This window comes from Oryctolagus cuniculus, chromosome 14 (assembly GCF_051225735.1).
Source record: "Oryctolagus cuniculus isolate XC-2025 breed Fujian yellow rabbit chromosome 14, ASM5122573v1, whole genome shotgun sequence".
Classification (NCBI taxonomy): Eukaryota; Metazoa; Chordata; class Mammalia; order Lagomorpha; family Leporidae; genus Oryctolagus; species Oryctolagus cuniculus.
The window spans coordinates 6,652,194-6,672,608 of record NC_142880.1 but is presented as its reverse complement, the minus strand read 5'-3'; the positions used below and the strand labels follow the sequence as shown (position 1 = coordinate 6,672,608).

Genomic DNA, 20,415 nt, shown 5'->3' with positions numbered 1-20,415 from the left:
ACCAGCACAGCTTAGGGTCCTTGCTGGGAGGGACAGCATGTACAATTTTCATCCCAAACAAGGCCTGAAATAAACTTCTCCAGACTTCCCCGAGTGGAAGCCGGGCAGCCTTCTCTTTGTGGTGGCGTAGAACTGGGCAACAAGGCTCAAGAAATTGTCTAAGGAGTGAGGAAATAACAGCTGGGGGTGGAGGGCTGGGTCTTCTCTTCCCATCCCAACAGGAGAACTTCCAATTTTAACTGGAGTAATTACCATGACTCATTTCTACAATCCGTCAACATGAGCCAAATTAACACGCTAGGGAAGTCTCTGTAACATAGAAAGTGGGACCACTGGGTCTTATGAATGAGGTTTTATTAACAGTCATGATATTCAAGTTCACCCATTGTTGTTGCTATTTGGAATGAGTTGTAGTTTCGAAGATATCAGTCACTTTTTCTTATTCCTACTAGTTTCCAGGGGTTCACCACAGTTTTTCTGCCATAGTCTGACTTGTGGCTCTCAGACTGTCTCTCACATGTCCACCCTAGACTGTCTCCCTCTTCCAAGACAGGTGTACACCAGGAGACACCTGCAGGACAGTAGCCCGTCTCAGAGACAAGCACCTGGGGGTCCGTGTGAACCCCAACACCTGCTCAGGCCCAGGAGTGGCACTGACAACTCTGACACTCATCTTGCCATTCCCTTCTTTCATGATTCCAAAGGAAGGCCTTTCAAAATAAAAACAAAACTATCGGAGAGAGCACACAACCCTCTCTCTGGCTTAAGCAGGAGACTGAACAGTTGCAAATTAGTGCTAAGTTCATCAAAGCTTCCAAGAGCCTTGCGGGTCATTTAAAATCTTCCATGCGCTCCTGAGATTGGCAGTAACGGCTCACAAAGGGGCCTTCATGACCAAGGCAGAGAGCATCAGTCTCTCTAAGTATTCACAACTGTTGGAATAATTTGAAGACCCCATGGGGCTAAGGGGATTAAGTGGAGGATTTTCATTGTTTCAGAGGGGCAAGGGGCAAATCCATCACTAATTCTTTAACGATGAAAAATTGCAAGAAGTTGTTAAACTCCTTTGGGGATTTTTAAAAAAATGGTATCTATAAGAAAGAGAGTGAACAACAGTACAGCTGTAGGCTAACTAAAGTAAATGATGAACAAGTTAGAAGAGCCCAGGGGATTTTGTGGCTACCTGGACATGGGTGCAATAGGTCTAAGACGGGAGCAATAGAAGCTGAATGTAAAAATGTGCTTGGGGAGTTAATTTGTTGCATCTGAAATTCAAAGTATTTCCTTTTGGCTTTACAACAAAGAGTTTTAATAAAGCCCTTTGCATGTATTTCTGAAAGGTAAATGTTTTATAGGGAAATGTAGGGTTGGAGGAAAATCTGTTCCATCATGTCTGGGTATTAGAATTTTGCTTAATAACTTGCCAGAACACTATGCTTCCAAGAGCTATGGCATTATGTGTGTACCCAATTAAAGCGATTTTTCTTTGCTTTGTCTCCCAACTTAAATTCAAGTGACACATAAACCACCACTAAAAGAAAGGCAAAACTAAAATGCCTATTGCAAATCTTCCCTGGGTCTTGTTTTGCTCCAACTCAAATATCTGTTGGGTCTTGGCCTCTTTCAGACACTTTGGTATGTACCACGGTGTTTTTTAAGTATCTTATTTCTTCAATGTAAGTGAAGAATATAAATGGTATATTTCTTAAAAGAAAACCTAAATATTTTAACAATCATACTCAGAAAAAAGGGACAAATTTTTACATGTACATGTGCATGTGAGTATATACATATATGTATTTGCTTATGTGCACACGCACATATGTAAACATTAAAATGAACAAGCCTTTACATCTTCGAAAGCTCATCACTGACAGTTCTCAATAGCACAATCATGGTTGCTGGACTGCACTATCTCCTGAGGCATCTATTATTTTCAGAACATTCCACACTGCTGGGTGGATGCATGTTTTCCCCACCAGTGCAAACCCTGGACAACAGCCTCCATATGCATTTGGAAAGCCTCACCATCCACGGCCAGCGACACCGAGTCTTGAGTGTCTTCAATCCCGTACATGACGTCACAGCGGTAGAGGCCCGCGTCACTGGCGCGCAGTTTGACCATGGTGAGGGAGGCATCGCCCACGTCCTCAGGGTGTGTAGGCACGGACACTCTCCCTATGTAGTCCTGCCCAATCTTGATATTCCCGTTTTGGGCCACGAGGACAGTCGTCTCCTTCAAGTCTTTCCCGCGTTTGTCCACTTCGATCTTGGACCATTTGATGCGGAGGAATTCGCTGGCCTTGTCACTGGGTGGTAAGGTGGGCATGGTTGAGAAATGGCAGGGTAAGCTGGCTCTTCCCGACAGGGAGCCCTTGACCGGGGGGCTCTTTTCCACTTTGACTGCAGGACAGAGAAGACACCGCGTTAGCAGTCCCACAAGAACACCTGCTAGTAAATGCAATGTGTGAACGGATGAGACAGTGGGCTTGGTCACTTCTCCAGGAACTGAAATAGTCACATATAAGTATAGTCACATATAAGGACAACAGCAATTTTAACGGTGTTTCTAACAAAGAGATGGGCAGTGCTCATTTTTATGTACTTAAATATGGTATTCAAAAAGTAAGTGTTTAACACGAACAAAATAAGACATAAAATGAGGCAAGTATGAGAATACTTCAAAAATTTTCATGGTGGAACAACATTGTGGCACAGCGTGTTAAGCCATAGCCTGTGACAAGGGCATCCCAGGTGAGTGCCAGTTAGAGTCCTGGCCACTCCACTTCCAATCCAGTTCCCTGCTAATGTGCCTGGGAAGCAGGAGAAGACGGTCCAAGTGCTTGGTTCCCTGCCACCAACATGGGAGACCCAAATGGACTGCCAGGCTCCTGGCTTCATCCCGGCTCAACCCTGGCCATTGGGGCCATTGGGGAGTGAACCAATATATAGGAAAATGTGTGTGTGTGTCTGTGTGTGTGTGTGTCCCACTCTCTCTGTAACTCTCCTTTCAAATAAATAAATAAATCTTTTCTTAAAATTCACAGAAAATGAAATTGAGAAATAAATTTCTCAGATTCAAAAACATTTAGCAATCCATGACTTTGCAGTATATTCAAAAAGTTCATGGAAGTGTGTCTTATGGGGGAAAAAAAATCTACCCATAGATTTCAATGTGTTTTGGACAGAAAACCAACTTGTTTTTCATTCTGTTTTGCCAGGAATTTTTTAAGTACCTCCTGTAAGAACACAAGCGACTGGGGACTGACGGAGGAAGGCAGACTAGAATCAGTGGTGCAAGTTACAAGACCGGACCAGGGTTAGGAAGAACAGGTGAACAGTGAAGATTATATCAACAGGTCAGAAGACGAAAAGACTTTGTCAAGATGGCTGTCCCGTAACTGCAGAGGAAATGGAAATAAAATTCAAAGAGCAAGCCAGAATTTTTAAATAGTACTTCAGTAGACTGGAGCAAGGCGAGTCTAACATCTGAAGGACCCTCTTTCGTCCTGTGTTTGAGCCAATGGCTTTCATCACAAAGACAAAATCCAGCTGCAGTCACCTCTACCCAGCTCTCCAAAACCGCCATCTGTGAAACGTCTCCCTGTGTAGCGCATTACACTTCTAAAGATAAAGGAAACATTGACTGTATCTTCACTACACGCAAGAGTGACTGTCCAGTCACCGAAGGAACCTCTACTCACTTCCTCCAGGCTCCAGCAGTCGGGCTAGACTGTGATCTGAGAGCAGAAATGGCTGTTCACGAACAAGCAATGCCAAGCCATGCCCACTTCATAGCACATGCTCAGCAAGCTGATGGGGCCTCTGGCTGAAGTGAAATGATTCCTTAATGAACAAAATGATGCGTCCCTAACACTTTTCATGCTGGTGGCCAAAAGCATTGGTGACACATATCCCAACAAGGGCACACATCAGAAACGGGATGGCTGGGGACATAACCTTGTGAATTTGGTGAAGGGTGAGGGGTGAGTCATTTTGAAAATTTCAGGAAGATAATTTGGATATTATCACATCCTTTCAGAAAATATATTCTCTATTACTAAAGATTAAAACTTAACTTCAACATACAGGAGTTGGTTCATATCCTACTGGCTTCACTTTCAATCCAGCTCCTTGCTAATGGTCTGGGAAGAGCAGGGGAGGATGGCCCAGGTGGTTGGGCCCTTGTCACCCTTGTGGGAGACCCCGAAGAGGCTTCTGTCTCCTGACTTCTGCCTGGCCCAGCACTAGCTGTTGCAACCATCTGGGGAGTTCAGCAGATGGAAGATTTCTCTCTCTCTCTGTAACTCTGACTTTCAAAAATAAATAAATAAATTTTTTTTTAACTTAAGACTGACCTACAAAAACCTTTCATATGACTCAAATAAATATAAAATAATGAATATGGTACTGCATTTGTTCTACTTATGACAGAAATCACTAATCTAGTTCAAACTTAAAATGGCCACTGCATTTGTTTGTCACTTTATGAATCCATATGTCGCTTGTCCAAAGCAGATTTAAGGGACTTTAGGTTAAACAAAAAGCAAAATGAAGTGTGCTATTAGCTGCAGCAAGTTAATCTTTTAAATGTTACTAAGACAATTAGTATTTTGGAATGTAACAGGAAGGCAATAATTCCATTTGTATGGCCTCCTTGGCTTACAACAGAAGCTCTGATTTAGAGCCCACCCTTGCAGGGAAACTGGCCCAGCTCCTCCCGACATACTCCGCTGCGAGGAAGTGGCCGGCTCCCAGTGGGCTGGTGACAGAGCTGAGCGGGAACACACGTCTCCTCATGCCCCGGCAAGGGGCTCTGAGCTTCAGTGCCCACTCGGTCTGCCCAGCCCTAAACTAAATCACACAGCAAACTTTCATTTCAGCTCCCATCGGACGCTGGGACCCAACCCATTTCTATGATTCTTTAGTTACTATTGGCAGTGAAAATGTTTGACTTGTTTTGTGATCTTTTTAGTAAATCCATACATAGGGTTCACAGGGGATTCCTTCAGAGTAGCCCTACGTGTTTCACATTCCTAGAATTTGGACCCAAATAGGTAGATGACAACAACAGAAATATTTTTCTTTTTTTCCTTATTTATTTATTTATTCATTTATTCATTTTTGCCAAGAATAGGGATTTCAAGAAGGAGCAAATATTCTGTGACCTAAAAAAAAAATCTATGGGGCTGGAGCCGTGGTTCACTTGGTTCATCCTCCACCTGCAGCGCCAGCATCCCATGTGGGCACCAGGTTCTAGTCCCAGTTGCCCCTCTTCCAGTCCAGCTCTCTGCTGTGGCCCAGGAGTGTAGTGGAGGATGGCCCAAGTCCTTGGGCCCCCTGCACCCGCATGGGAGACCAGGAGAAGCACCTGGCTCCTGGCTTCGGATCGGCGTAGTTCCCACCATAGCAGCCCTTTGAGGGGATGAACCAATGGGAGGAAGACCTTTCTGTCTGTCTCTCTCTCACTGTCTAACTCTATCTGTCAAAGAAAAAAATCTCCTGGTTTACTTTTATCATATGTTTTAGTAAATTTCTTTGTCCTTCATAAAATTATTTAGAATATTAACTGCAGCACAAATAAAATACTGCTTTTGTAAGGGAAAAGTAAACAGCTTTCCCCTCAACTTCAATTATGGTATAAATTATACAATCTTCTATCACCTCCATAAAAATACTTTAATATAAATGACTTCTAGTTTCTTAATACCTACTGGTAAGTTACAGTTCTTTTCACAAAGTGTAGGAGCCTGGATGGACATGGGATTCAGCTGAGTCGATCCCATGGGGAAATTTTGGTCACGTGGTGCATCACTCAATGCTCAGTGGCTCTGCTGTAAGGAAAAGGTGCATCGGGACAGAATGACGCCAGCAAGCCATTTCCTAAGGGCCACTTACTGTTCCATGTGTGACCGATAAAAAAAAAAAATTAAGACCTTTTGTCAGACATACACATGTATTCATGTAGAGTCCAATCTTAAAGACAAGACTGACAAAAACCTTAGAGGCCAAATCTTCTAAGTATTAAATCTTAATTCCCTGGGTCACAGGTACTAAGTTCACTACATTAAACATTTTCAAAAAGAAACCTAGCAGCTCAGAGTATCATGTTTATAGACTATGCATGTTGAAGACACACTGCCACCTGCAAGAACTTGTCTGAAACTCTGACGGTGGCAGCAGTAAAAATTAATCCCAACAAAAAGTTCACTGTTCCCACCAGGTGGCTTGTGGTGTAGACAGGTATGCGAAGGGAGAAAGCTTGAAATGATGAGTGGTCAGTTCCCCCCTCATTCTCTTGTCAGTAGGTTCTGCACAGTAAGCGCGATGTGAAGTCCATCTGTACAGTTTGACTAGAGAGAGAGAGAGAGAAAGAGAGAGAGACAGGGAGACAGAGAGAAACACTGGCCAAATAGATGTCCGATTGGGAATATGGGACTCTATCACTCTCTGAAGTGACAGGGTCACTATCTAGTTCGCTACTCCTGCTTGCTCATGACTCCACCTCTTCCCATTAGAGGAATTTCACAATAACTAGCTCAACGCTAGCTAATCCACAATTAGGACAGTTTATAATGCTCTTTCCAAGGAAACAGCATTTTGAATCACAGTGGACAAGTTGTTCATAAAGAAAATCTTAAGATGAAAGTATCTATGCTGACTCAGCAATAAGTCACTGTGATATATCCCATCATGAACTTGACAGGTCTGTTTTATGCGGATCTTAGCTGTTCACCCTTTGCCTCTCCAATGAAAAAATAAAATTGTCCTGAAAATAGTTCTAAATTAACCTCATCTCTCAAAAGTAAGCATGGGTTTACCAAGAACACGGAGAGATCTCTCAGTATTGTTGGCTACATTCATTATTTTCTAAAATCATGTAAAGCAGCTACATCATCAATTATTTATTTGTGTTTCAGTATGGGGGTCCTTTCTTTGCTTTTAGGAGGAAATCCAAACTTGCACTCAGGAATGGTTGGCTACTACTGTCTCTGCAACCCACTTCCATCACTGCCCGCCCAAGCCAACTCGCTGTTGTACATCCCATCCTATACCTTCCCTCTTCACCTGATGCGCTTAGCCCTCCCCTCTGTCACCCTGCCCTTCACTGCTCCAAAAGTTTGAGGACGACAGCTCTCGGGCTGGTAACAAAACCGTGGAGCCTAGACTCTCCCAATCCTCAGGTCATCTGCTGTGACATCCATCTGTCCCCTTTATTTATTCATTCCCTCATTCAGTCAACACAAACAATGGTTAAGTCTGGCAATGTGTTGGAGAAGAAAAGTCTCTTGCAGCCTACATTCATCTTGGGCGAAAGGGTTGTATTGGCTGCAGCTGCTGTAACAGCACAGAGGACCCTAAGAACATAGTCGAAGGGCTTTTAAATTGGTTAGGGAGGGTGAGGGAGGAGGGGAAGGGAGGAGGAGCCATCTCATGCGTCACTCATCATTGGCTCCTGCCACGTCCTCACCACACCCATCCAGCCCCCCCATGGACGTGAGTCCTCTGCCTCCACCCAGCAGTTCCCTTCTGCCCATCTCCACACCACCCACCTGCCACGAGCTCCCTCATGTCATGCCCAGCCTCCCCTGATAACTGATATCAGGTCCTGTGGGGAGCAACTCGGACTAGACTGTTACTCGAATTAAGACTTATTCTATGCATCTGCTCTCCCACAATATGGCGCTGGGAGAGGAGGAAACAGCTTCTACACAGCTGCCTCCAGTTCAACCAATAAACAGCAGGAGCTGATCCTGATTGGAGGAGAGCAGCATACTCGGCGTGTGGGTAGCAGAGTTGGGATTGGCGGAAGAGGACTATAAAGGAGGAGAGAGACAACATGCACCAGGAACATCTATCTGAAGGAACACCTGTGCAGCCCCCGAGAGAGCCAGCCGGCGGTGTGCCGCTCCCCCGCGGAAGTGGGGAAAGTGGCAGGGGGAACTGCCCTTCCACGGAGGTGGAAGGGTCGGTAGCCAACCCGGGAAGAACCAGCAGCAAACCCGGGGAGGGCCGAGCAGACAAAAGAACAACGCAGGGTCCTGTGTCGTTCCTCCACGAAGACGGGGAGCGACAAGGTCCCTGCTGCCACTCTCACTCAACAACAGGGAAATCAGAATAAGGCAGAAAACGGGATTTTTCCAGCATTTCTCAGCTCTTAAACTTCATGGGCTGACATCCGTCAGGGATTCCTACTGCACCTGGAATAAAATCTAGTCTTTTCTGAAGGCCACAAAGGCCCTAGAGAAATAAGAAGTACAGTGTGGCAATGAGGAGCACACACGCCCAGGACAGCCTGGGCTCCTCCCCCAGCTCTGCTATCTACCAGGTGTGGGGCATTGTGCAAGCAACATAGTTTCCCCGTGCGTGTTCCTAGGTCAATGAGTTGATGTCAGGCACTAAAAATAGCCCTAGCCTGCAGGGTGTCCCATCCAGGAGTTAAGCGGCATTATTTATATGAGCTGGCCTTTATCTTTCTGTCCACATTTCCTACTCATCTTCAGGGACAGTAACTTTCCTATCACCTGATGACACGTCTTGCTAAACTTAGGGCCAGATGAGGCTGACTGGGTTTTCCTCATCATTCTCATTTCAGTTAAATTGTCACTTTTTCAAAGAGGTGCTACCAACCCAGCCACTTTGCAGGTGCCTGAGCGAATCTTCTCTGAGGATCTGAGGCCCAGGGCGAATGAGGAAGAAGTGAAAGCTGAGCCTGCGGAGGGAGGGACACGGACAGGACTCAGGGGAGTGTCGGTCCCGGTGCTCCGACACAGCTGCTCGAACAAACACAGGAAAGAGGAAACTTGGAATCATAGACCCCCCCCCCACCCCGCCCCGGCCCCGCCCCAGGTAGCAGGGGTCAAAACCTAACTGTCAGCCTTCTCTTTATCTTCTCGATGCTTTTCAAACACTAGGCCCTTTTCTGCATTGGAAAGAGTTTGCAAAGCACTAGCGAAATACTTAGAATTGTAAAACATGTCCAGGGCCATCTATGAGCCTTTCTGGGTAGTCCAAAGCTACCAGGGCAGGTTCTGAAAACCCAAGTGAACCGTTGGCATCCTGTTCATTATTTGGTTCTGATTCATTTACTTAAAAATGCTGTGTGTTCAAAGTGTTTATTTATTTGGAAGGCAGAGTTAGAGAGAAACAGGGAGAGACAGAGTCCGATGATCCATCCACTAAAAACCATGGTTTTCACCTCTGCAATATTTCACTAAAAGTTTCCAGCACTGAAGAGTTACAAACCAACTCTTCATTCTAGCGATTCCATGTTGCCATCCCATCCCCCGTACTTGAGTTTTTATTTCAATGAGCACCAGAAATTGTGACCAGGCTCACCTTGATGTAGTGCCTGAGTCGCTATCAGGGCCGAGCACATCCATAAGATGCTTTTCACATTTATCAGCATCTTGACCTAGAAACAAACAAACAAACACAGAGTAAATCTCAAGCATTCAGGCTCCTGGCAGACCAAAATAAACCACCTGCTATCTGTGCTTCGTCTACAATTAGAGTACAAGAGGAAACTCCTCTTGGTTTGTAAAACCAGGAGAGATCTTGTAATAGGAGAAGCTGTCTGAACATTTTAATTAATAGTTTGAATCTCACCCAATGCAGTGGTTACCAAAATAACTTCAGCACCCCATTTGGGAACACACAACAAAATGGAAATTTGTGACAACCACAAGCCAATAGGCTACAGAGACCATAGCCCATGTAAGGACAGGCACAAAGAGAGAGGGTGACCACAAAGTGTGCTTAGAAACAGGCAACGGATCACGGACGAAGCTGGAGAAGAAGAGGAAGCCTCAGGGAGACACGCGGAGAGAAAGAAATTGACGTCCAATGTAAGGTGAGAAGGAACCCCGGGGTGGCTGGTGCATATGCTACTGAAACACAGAACAAGGGCCTCCACAGGCTTCTCAAAGCACAGAGTCTACTGGAGTTCAAGCTGGCTGAACAAACAAAATAAACGCATTACAAGGAGCTGTTAATTACAAAAGGGACCAGCGCTGGCCATGAGTTTGAAAGCTGTTCCAACAGTTCCAAAGTCTCACGAGTAAAGAGTGAAAGAAAATACCCTGGACGGAGAGTCAAGGAACAGGGCCTTGGCACTGCCATTAGATGATTGTGTAACTTCAGGGAGGACATTTAACCATCTGGGTCTCAGAATGGCCCCTTCCAGCTAGAATTTCTATGAAGCTACAATTATGAAGAGGATAAGTACCAGTGTCAGGGACCGCTTAGAAATCAGAGCCAACCTCAGAAGAACGCCAGAAGATTATTTGGTCTCCACAGTTGAGCCCTTCTCACGTATATTTAGAACAATTCTCTAACAGCCATTGCTGGACGGCTTCCGAACAGTCATTCTTCCTTCTTTCTAACAACACTCCAGTTTTATTGTGGCATCTACCCTCCCTCACGGAGTGAAACATCGGGGGAGACTTGCTCAGCCCCAGGGGACAACCCTGATAGCCAAAGTCAACTGCAGTGGTCCTATTCTGTCTGTCAGTGATGAGTCTGAGAACAGCAGATGGTTGGTACACGGCAGCCAATGAGATGTAAAGGGATCTATGCTCCTGGTGCCCAAGGGAGGCTCCTGCGCAGGTACATCCTCCTAAGGACAGAAATGCTTAGGCCTCTGCACCACGTGGGAGACCTGTGCATGAGTATGTTTGGATATGTCATTCCAAGTTAAAACTGTATAGGGTCACACTGAGCCCCAGATGTCTCACTTCTTAAAAGACACCTGCAGATCTAGCGTGTAGGTCCTGCTTAACTGGCCTCTTGCCAGTTGGAATCCACCAAGCAGCTGCCTCTCCCAGTGGGCCCATGTGCTTGTGGTCATCACCACTCCACTTAGCCTCCTACCCATTTCTGGCCCATATGTGGCCCTTTAGGTACCTGGGTTTGCAACTCTTTAATGGAAGGTGGCCATTTCTCTCTAGTAAAAGTCGCAGAGTGCTTGTGTTGACTCTCATTACCCAGAACTACACGTCCATTGCCTCTTCCTGGGAGCCTGTGGGCATTCACTCCACTTTCCCTTTCTTCAAGTGACGTCCAAGTCCTTGGCTGTTAAGATATACTATTCGCAGGGCCGGCACTGTGGTGTTGTAGGTTAAACCTCCACCTGCAGTGCCCACATCCCATGTGGGTGCTGGTTCAAGTCCTGGCTGCTCCACTTTCAATCCAGCTCTCTGTTAAGACCTGGGAAAGCAGTAGAAGATGGCCCATGTCCTCAGGCCCCTGCACCCACGTGGGAGACCTGGAAGAAGCTCCTGGCTCCAGATCAGCCCAGTTCCATCCTTTGTGGACATCTGAGAAGTGAACCAGTGAATGACCTTTCTCTCTCTCTCCCTCTCTCTGTAACTATGCCTCTCAAGTAAATAAATAAATCTTCAAAAACTATATATACACTATCTGTCTCCTGCATTTGACGTGATTCACTGAGAAACGTCCTAAAGCCTCTTTCTTTGTTCCGAGCAGCACTCCAAGCCCTGTTTCCATGCTCCTGTGTCTGTCTCGTAAGCACCGACTGTTAGTGATAAGAAGTCTGTCTGCATGGAAAGACCCAGGAGATAGGAAAGCCAGCCCCTATATTTAGCCTTCTACGCCAGTGAAGTCAAGGGGAAGAGGAAAAAGCCATCCAGCAATCGAGATAGAGCTGACGGAAACTTTTCCTAGGCTGAGTGACACGAGAGACCAGGTCAACAGGACTCTTGGCCACGAGCAATGTCTGCAGAGAGGATAAGAGCCACGCGGAGAGGGGCTGCCTGCGAGAGACAGTCAAGGTACTGCTGAGCACATACTTAGTATTCTCCCTTGATCTTGGGGAGGCCCAGTCGAGCTCGGGGTGACTTCAGGACGCAGACACACTGGTTTTCCCTACCATTCTGCTCATTAGTTACCCCAGACAAGAACTGTCTAGGATACAGCATCCCGTGGGTGTTGTAATTACTATTTATTTAATGATGCATGAGGCTGAGCAACTTTTCAAAGGATTGAAAAACACTGATATTTCTCACTGACTCTACCTGTAACAGAAAACCTGGTCTTTCTTTCAGTTCTGTATAAAATCCTTGATCTGGAGCAGCTGTTCAGCCCCTATGTGGGAACTGCACATCCCATTTCAGGGTGACTGGAGTCCTGGCTTCGTTGTGCCCAATGTAGCTTCCTTCTAATCCACACCCTTGGAGGCAGCAGATGATGCCTCAGGGACTTGGGTCCCCGCCACCCACATGGGTCTTTGACGGAATTCTGAGCTCCTGGATACAGCCTGGGCCAGTCCTGGCTGCCGTGGACATTTGGGGAGTGAATTCACAGATGGAAGACCCCTCTCTCTCTCTCTCTTTCTCTGTCTCTCTGCCTTTCAAATAAAAAGAAAACAAATACATTTTAAAGTGTTATTAGATCTTTGTCTCTCATAGGTTGTAAATATTTTTGAAATGTGCTATTTTTGTGTAGACAGTGTTGTCAATCAGTCAGGCTTATCAATATTTTCTGATATGGCTGCTATTGGGTTTTATGCTTTGCTCAGAACAGATCTCTCTACGCTTAGCTTATTTTTTAAAAGCTTATAATTTCCTCTAGTCATTAAAAATAATCTCTACATTTCATATTTGATTCATCTTAAATTTCCTTTAGGATGAGAAATGAAGTGGAGATTAACTCGTAAAAAAAAGACAGATTTTATTAATTTGAAAGAAGAGTCACAGAAAGAGAGAAAGAAGAAGAGACAGAGAGATCTTCCACTAGCTGGTTCACTCCCCAAATGGCCACAATGGTAGGGGCTGGGCCAGGTTGAAGCCACAAGCCAGGAGCTTCTTCCAGGTCTCTCACAGGGGTACAGGGGCCCAAATACTGAGCCATCTGCCACCGCTTTCTCAGGCACATCAGCAGGGAGCTGTATCAGAAGCAGAGCACAGGCCAGTGCTGTGGCATAGCAGAAAGAGCCGCTGCCTGCCGCGCCAGCATCCCATATGGCCACCGGTCCCAGTTCCAGCTGCTCCACTTCCAATCCAGCTCTCTGCTATGGCCTGGGAAAGCAGTGCAAGCTGGTCCAAGTCCTTAGGCCCCTGCAACCATATGGGAGACTAGGAAGAAGTTCCCAGCTCCTGGCTTCAGATTGGTCCAGCTCCAGCCATTGTAGCCATTTGGGGAGTGAGCCAGCGAGTGGAAGATTCCCGCTCTCTCTCTCTCTCTGCCTCTGCCTCTCTGTAACTCTGCCTTTCAAATACATAAATAAATAAGCAAATCTTAAAAAAAAAAAAAAAAGGGAGGGAGCAGCCACATTTGAACCTGCTCCCACATGGGATGCCAGCATCCCAGCCAGCAGCTTAACCCCCTACACCACAGCACAGACCCAAGATTAATTCCTATTTTGAGTTGATCCCCACCAGTCGTTTCCAAACTATTTAATAATCCTTCTTTTTCTACTGAATGTCCATTGCCATTGAGTCTATTTCTGGATCCTGTCTTCTATTCAATGAAAGTAGACAATCAGAAAACATGCTCATCTCTAACTCATTTTATAGATTCAGGAGGAACCACCTGGACATGCTTTAGATTGTGATGCTACTATTAAGATTACAGAATTAAACTGATATGAATACATGAACATCAGTCAGTTGGGTAGTTTTCCATTTTCCAGAGCCTTTTCATAGATCTTTTTCTTTTGGTCTTTGTGGCTATGTATTCACTTCACAGATTATGACTAAAAGTCCAGAAGTTGTGTCTCAACTTGACTATTCCAGCCAGTGAGTCACAACTCAAACTTGCTGGTTCTAAGCTTAGTTCTTATTCTACTGTGCCTGGGGTAATAGTCAATCAATCATTTTATATTAAAAAGATGATAAATATCACTTATTCTGTGATTTATTGCATGTAAGTTATTGTATATAATCTAAGTTTATTAACATAAACATCTCTGAAAATTCTGAAAAGAATGAAGTAGGATGTCTGCAGACAGAGATGGAAATAAACGTAAACACAGACCTACATCTGTGCCTTTTGTAAATGACAGATCTATCTAGAGGAGTTCCAGGAACCGTAACTGGCAAACACAGTGCACAAGGATTCTTTGTACTGACCAGTGAAATGTAACCACTGCTGCCACATTCAGTGGTAAGAACTTTTCTTAGCAGTATCTACAAACCCAGAAATGCATGTAACGTATATGATTTTCCAAGTCTAGAACACAAGAGTTTAAGGGGAAACACTCCACTAAGCCGAGTGGCGCTTGGCCAAGACGTTTCTCTCTGCTTGCCCCTGTTCTGATTTCAAATCAGAGAGAGTACGCGCTTTGTGTTTTCTGGTCAAGTTCAGACCCACACGGCAATCGGCACATTGTCCCAGACCACAGCCAGCGTCCGCCACAGTGAGCGTGAGCCACTCCCCCAGGAGGTGCTGTGGAAACGCACTTCATTCTTCCCCTCCCAAGAAGCACGTGCCCTGAGCGGGTCTGCCGCCTCGCAGGGCTATGCACCACTCACATCCGCTGTCTAACAGCATTGATCCGTGAATGAGGTCCACAAGCTTGTTTAAACCCCACCAGGAAAAGTGAGCTTAGTGATAAGACTGTGGGAGACAGAGTTACCGTCTTGCTCAGGAGCTGTGACCACCAGGCACAGAAGCACAGCACTGCTAGGAAAGCAAGAGCAAGTGGTGCATCCTTAACCTTGATCATACACAGCTCTGAGTTAGCTTTGTAGATGCAGCTCAAACAGAACTGGGCAGCGTACACACGCAGGCAGCCCGGGACACCAGATGCAGCTGGCTCCCGTGTGCGTGCACAGAGATAAAGAAGCCTGTACCTCTTCCTACCACCCAAAAGATTAAGGACTGTGGACTTCCTGCTAGAGGAAGTCATTTTTCAGTCACTCCATGGGGACCCTTTGCAGGAGTAGTGGGGACATGAACATCCATTCAAAAACTATTTCTGTATCCATAACTCTGAAGCCAGACCCTTTGAAAGCTTGACATATTGCCCTAATAATTGCAGTTCCATTTTCTCCCGAGTGGGGACGGATACTACCTCAGGAACCGAACTGTTGCTTTCTTTGGTGCTTTTAATCTGCAAATTTTGTAAACATTTATTTATTTGAAAGGCAGGGTGAGAGAGCTAGAGCTAGAGATGTCTCCTACCTGCTGATACCCTCCCCACATGCCTCCCCAAAGCTGAGGCTGGGCCAAGATGAAGCCAAGAACCTGAAACTCCATCCAGATCTCCCAGGTGGATGACAAGGTCCCAAGTATGGAGCCATCGCCTACTGTCTCCCAGGGTGCACACTAGCGGGACACTGGGATCCAGGGCAGAGTGGGGACGAGAACTCCATACCATGCCCAACGCTGCCTCCAATCCCCTAATTGGATATTAAACTCACAACATCCTATTTTAGAACTTTACGTGAATGTTTCCACACTTGGTTTTGCACAATTGCCAAGCAATATTTTACAATAGTTTATATCACAGTTTTTACAAGGAGACAGAAAAAAAGGAAGAATGGATCCATGTGAGGTGACAGAGAGTTCATTAAATCTCAGTTCTTCTAAGACAAAGCAAAGACGCTGGAGGATTAAGGGCAGGTGATGGGTCACAGCAGGTGAAGCCGAAGCCTGGGAGGACCACGTCCTCCCAGATGGGATTTCCTGGGATCCAGGCGTGTAGCTTTCAGTCCAGCTTCCTGCGAACGCCCACTCTGCAAGGCAGTAGTGATGGCTCCAGTCCTGGGGCCTCTGCCACCCACGTGGGGGCCAGGACTGAGATGCCTGACCCAGCCCCAACTGCTGAGGGGCATCTAGGGAGTGAACCAACCGATGGAAAATCTCTTTCAAATAAATAAGCAAATCTTTTAAAAAGCAAAACTAATGGCAGAAGAATTGAAAAGCAGCTCTATAAAGAGCAGTGGGTGGGGGCATATGGCCGCACAAATCCAGGCCTATGGGCTGCACGTGCTGAGCTCTGCTTAGGGGCGGCTGACACCCTGGAACCCCACACACATTCCCCTTAGTCCTGCCCAAGGCAAATCTTTCGCCATTCGAGATGCACTCTGTGACAGTCTGGAACTTGACCAAGCTTGTAACTGACTTAAAAAAAAAAATGGTCTGCGACGGACCTAAAGGCATTTCAATTGTCAATCTATGGAGTACAGGATACACTCATCTCATCTTTTTACTTAAAAAAAAAGTTTCACTGGACTAAATTTCTACTTCCTCCGCCTCAAGGCAAAAACCCTACATCCTTCCTACCACTCCGAAAAAAAAACCGAGACAGCCTTTTAATAGGAGTAGGGTCCGCCCCCGGAGCTGCGGGCTCCCGCGGCAGGGTGTGCGGCGCCGCCCCAGCTTGGCCCCGCCCCGGCCCCGCCCTGCCCCGTTCCAGCCCCCTGCTCGGGCAGGCGGGGACCCCGGCAGCTCTGCCCCTGTCTTGGAGCCCGGGAAGGCACACCCAGAGCTGACGCTGGGCCCACGTGGCGGCCGCTGAACCCCGCCGCGTTTGGGGGCGGCCGGGCCTGGAGCCCCTTGGTGCCTTAGCACCTTCCCTGCCTGGACTCGCCCTCGCCACCCCGGGCGCCTCGGTTCTCCCTACTGAGGGCCCTAGGACATCTCCAAACGGGAATTGAGGTCCAGCGGCGACCCTAGGCTCGCCTCCCAGCTGCGTGACAAGTGCTCCAGCCCCGTCCCCTTTCCTCCCCGGAGCCCGCCTCGCCCGGGCTGGAGTCCTGCACTTTAGGAAGTTCGGCCATTGATTCGGGGGCCCTTATTTTGCAATGGCCTTGGGGGCGGGGCCCTAGTCCTGGGTTCCAGCGACCGACCGTGGGCTTCGGTACAACTTGGGAAAGTGACGCAATTCTGGGTGACCTCTCCTACAGACGCACAAGACTGCGCGTCAAGGCCCCCCTACGCCCCAAACCTGGCAGTGCCCGGGGCCACGTGCGCTCCCCCACCCAAGCAGCAGCGCTCGCGCCCTGGTTCTCCAGCAGGCGCCACCGCTGCGCTTCGTACCAGGTTCCTGTCTCTGCAGGCCCCTAGGTTAACACCCGGACCCGGGCAGCCTAAGGACCAAAGAGGCAGCTGGGGCCTCCCGCCCTGGAGCACCGAGTAGTGGGGAAAGCCGTTCGCTCCTTTGCCTCCACCTGCGCGGGGCTTCTCCGTCAGGGGGCGCCCACACCCGCAGCAAAGCGCCGCGTTCCTAGACATCTGGGCTCCGCAGACCGCAGCCCCCGGCGCGGGGCAGATCCGAGGGAGCGCACCGCCTCCCTCGCTCCGCCCTCCTCCGCGCCCCGGGAAGGCCGGGATCCCACCCCAGCCATTCATTTGTCAGCGTGGGGGAGGGGGCGCAGCCAGAGGGGCCGGGAGGCAGAGAAGATGGAGACGGAGAGAGGGGGACTCCAGTGTGAGACCAGAGCCGGGGCACAGGCAGCGGCATTGTAGCGGGTGCGAGCGTCCCGCAGCCCGCGCCGCCCTCCCGCGGGCGTGCAGGTCTCGCCCCGGCGCAGCTCGATCCCGGAGCAAATACTTGCGGCTCTGACACCCTTGTCTACCCCGCTCTCCGCCGCCCAGCACCCTGACCGCTCCACGCCCAATGACACACGTTGCGGACGGACGCCGTGGTCCATGCGCTCCGTGGCGCCCGCTTCCCCGAGAGGGCCCGTGGCACTCTCCAGCCCCGCGCGTCCCCCGAGACCCCTGCGCACACTCTGGCGACTGCTCGGTCGCCAGTAAAGTTGCTCAACTGGAGCAGAGCCCTGGGAGGGGGTGAGGACACGGAAGGGAACCAGGGACAGCCTGGGTCCGGGCAACGGGACTGGACCGGAGGCCCGCGCCACCTTTGTCTGGAGAGTGCTCTGGGCTCCGCTTTGCGGCGGACACCCAGCTGCGGCCCCGTTCCGCTCTTGGGTCGACAAAACACTTCCTGCACATCGCCTCTGGGCTAGGGCCAGCCTTTCCCGCCCAGGACCTCCGCGGAGCTCAGACAACCCCACCCCCCTCCCCTGCTAGAGCGCACAGGACAAAAGAACCCGAGGCGCCGGGACAGAGCCGTGACAGCCACCAGGTCCCCGGAACGACGCGGCCCAAGGGCCCCGTGCGCCTCCCCGGCTGGACCTCCCCTCGCGCTGCCCGCGGGCCGGAGGGGTCAGGGCCCGACAGCCGCGGGGAAGGGGCGCACTGTCAGGAGCTGCCCGCGAGCGAGCGGCTTTCCAGGAACGCCCCGCACTGACCACAGGGGCGGGGGTAGGGGGACGAGCAAGCCAGGTGGCCTGCTGCGGAGTGCCCATTCAAACTTCTGCCTCAAGCAGGTTAACAAAAACACCCACAGTCCAGGGGTGCCTCTCTCCTTGCAGCGTAGGACCCCCGACTTTCTAGGATTCGCTCGGGCTCCCTGCCTCCCCTGCCCCCCGACTCAGTTCCTCCGGCTCCCCCCACCCACCTCGGGCTTCTTTTGTCTGGGTCCGTGTGAGCAGGCTCGCTCCACAAGCCCCCTCCGAAAGTTACCTGCATTTTCTTTAAGCGCACGCGTGTTCCTAACTTCGTCTTGCAGCTTCTCTTAGCCTTAATGAAAGCCTTGCACCAACTGCAGTGCACTTCTTTTTCCCCAAACTCCTGGGGGTTTTGCTCTAAGTTTTTTTTTTTTTTTTTTTTTAAGAGGGAACAAAAGAAACATTACCTTCAAAGGAGGCGTAATGCAGTTTAGGGGGGAAATTCACCGCGGCGGCGCTGCGCGAAGGGGCTCGGCGTTGCTCGGGCGGGTCACATAGGAAGCGTGGTGGCCTGTGGACCAGTGCGGAGGTGCACGGCGACGAGGGAGAATGCGGGGCTGGCCGCGGGTCTTGGTGCCAGCGCCTGTGTCCCCCGCACCGGGGCTCGCGGCGGGTGCGCACGCACGCCTGCAGTTCTTCGCCCAGAAAGGCTCGGGGCAGCTCGCCTGCAAGTTCAAATGCGGGTTGTGACACCCATCATCATTATATCACTGTACCGTCAGCACCGAGGAGGAGACTGGGCGCGGAGGAGGAGAAGGAGGAGGAGGAGGGAGAGGAGGAGGGAGAGGAGGAGGGTTCATTCAGCTTCCAGAAGCGCTCGGCTGCCTCAGCCACTCCTAGGAGCCAGCGCTGGAGAGCGGGGCGGAGGGGCGGAAAGGCAGCACCCCGCGCGCCTGCGGTAGGGACCGCCTGCCTCCGCCCCGGCACTCCCACCGCCCGGCGTTTCTTCCCCCACCAGAAGTACCAATGGGCTTGGGGACAGCGCGCTCCCGGGCCGGCCACCCTGTGCGCAGCATCTCCCGCGCGCCGCAAGAAGCGGCCAAGCGCCCCCTCCCCACCTTGCCCAGGGAGGCCCGCTAGGGATTAGGGGACCGGAGCCCCCAGGCCAGCCGGTGAGGGGCCGGCCCGGGCGCGCAATGCTTGGAAGCACAGGAAACTCAGGAAGGGGGGGCGGGGGCGGGGGAGCCACGAACTTGGTTACAGTGCCTTTGCGCGCGCGCACAGCCTGCCTGTCCCATCCCTGGGAAGTGTCAGGCTCACCGCTCTGCCAACCTGGAAGAGACACAAGGAGAAAACAAAACAAAACAAAAGGAGCTCCTCCTGAGACCCGCAGGGAAAGGGGAAGACTCCCCCACCCCCAGCCCGCCCTCCCAGGGAACTGCCCCACAGGGGGCCTGGCATCACAGTGCACAATCCACAAAGACCCCAGTTTAAAAAAAATAAAAATAAAGGCTGGAAAGGAAATCCGCACCCCCCCCCCCACAAATCCCCTGTGGCAGTCTCCCCCTGCCTCAAACCCACCGCAGTCCACACAAATCCACACTCTGCTTTCTCCCCCGCCTTTGCCCTGCCTTCTACAGGGTCCCTTAGAGTGGAGTGCTTGGTAATTTTTCTGAGTACCGGAGACTCTTGGATGTGCCAGTCGCCTCTCCTGCTGTCAGGAAAAGGACCTCAGGAACTCCAGCGAGTTATTCTTTCCCGGGCTCACCCCCACTGTGTAAACAGCAGCTAAGCAGGCAAGGGTCCCCAGCATTGTATTCCAGAGCCAAGGGTCAACTAGTTGACACAAAAGGTTTCTGCCATAAGAGAAGAGGAGTTGGGTTTTCCTTTTTGAAGGCAAGTATGAGTTGATGCAACAGGAACAGAGTAAGTCCAAGACGCCTAGTCCGTATTGCGCTGTGGGTACCGTAATTGACGGGAGGTGTGCAGATGGCCCTATGATTCCTCTCTCCGAAGGCTCTCCACGAAAAACAGCATCAAGCACAGAGAAGTGTTTAAAGGACAAAGTCCATTTTTCACTCCTAGTATGTTTGGTCACTTTGGCTTAAGCGCACATGTTGATAATCTTAGCAACCTGGACTCCACTTAATCACGTGCCTTCAGCTAGATCACAGATTTTAGGACAATCTTAATTCTCAAAATGTGCCTTTTCCAG

At 49.5% G+C, this 20,415-nt stretch overlaps 1 protein-coding gene across 5 annotated transcripts in view; it reads right to left on the bottom strand.

Moving 5' to 3' along the window:
* The window catches only part of VCAN (versican), a 107,023-nt gene extending 87,876 nt beyond the window's left edge, over positions 1 to 19,147 (bottom strand). For 2 of the 5 annotated variants that reach the window (XM_008261907.5, XM_070056399.2), the window contains exons 1-3: positions 18,668 to 19,147; positions 9,340 to 9,415; positions 2,029 to 2,403 (exon numbers count right to left, since the gene is read on the bottom strand). In XM_008261907.5, the coding sequence (XP_008260129.3) occupies positions 2,029 to 2,403; positions 9,340 to 9,409 (445 nt within the window). In that variant the 5' untranslated portion in view covers positions 9,410 to 9,415; positions 18,668 to 19,147. Of the gene's footprint in view, positions 1 to 2,028; positions 2,404 to 9,339; positions 9,416 to 18,495; positions 18,591 to 18,667 lie in introns of those variants that run through there. The other 3 variants (XM_070056398.2, XM_070056400.2, XM_089312988.1) reach the window with 3 other exon arrangements.
* Positions 19,148 to 20,415: the final 1,268 nt, after the last annotated feature.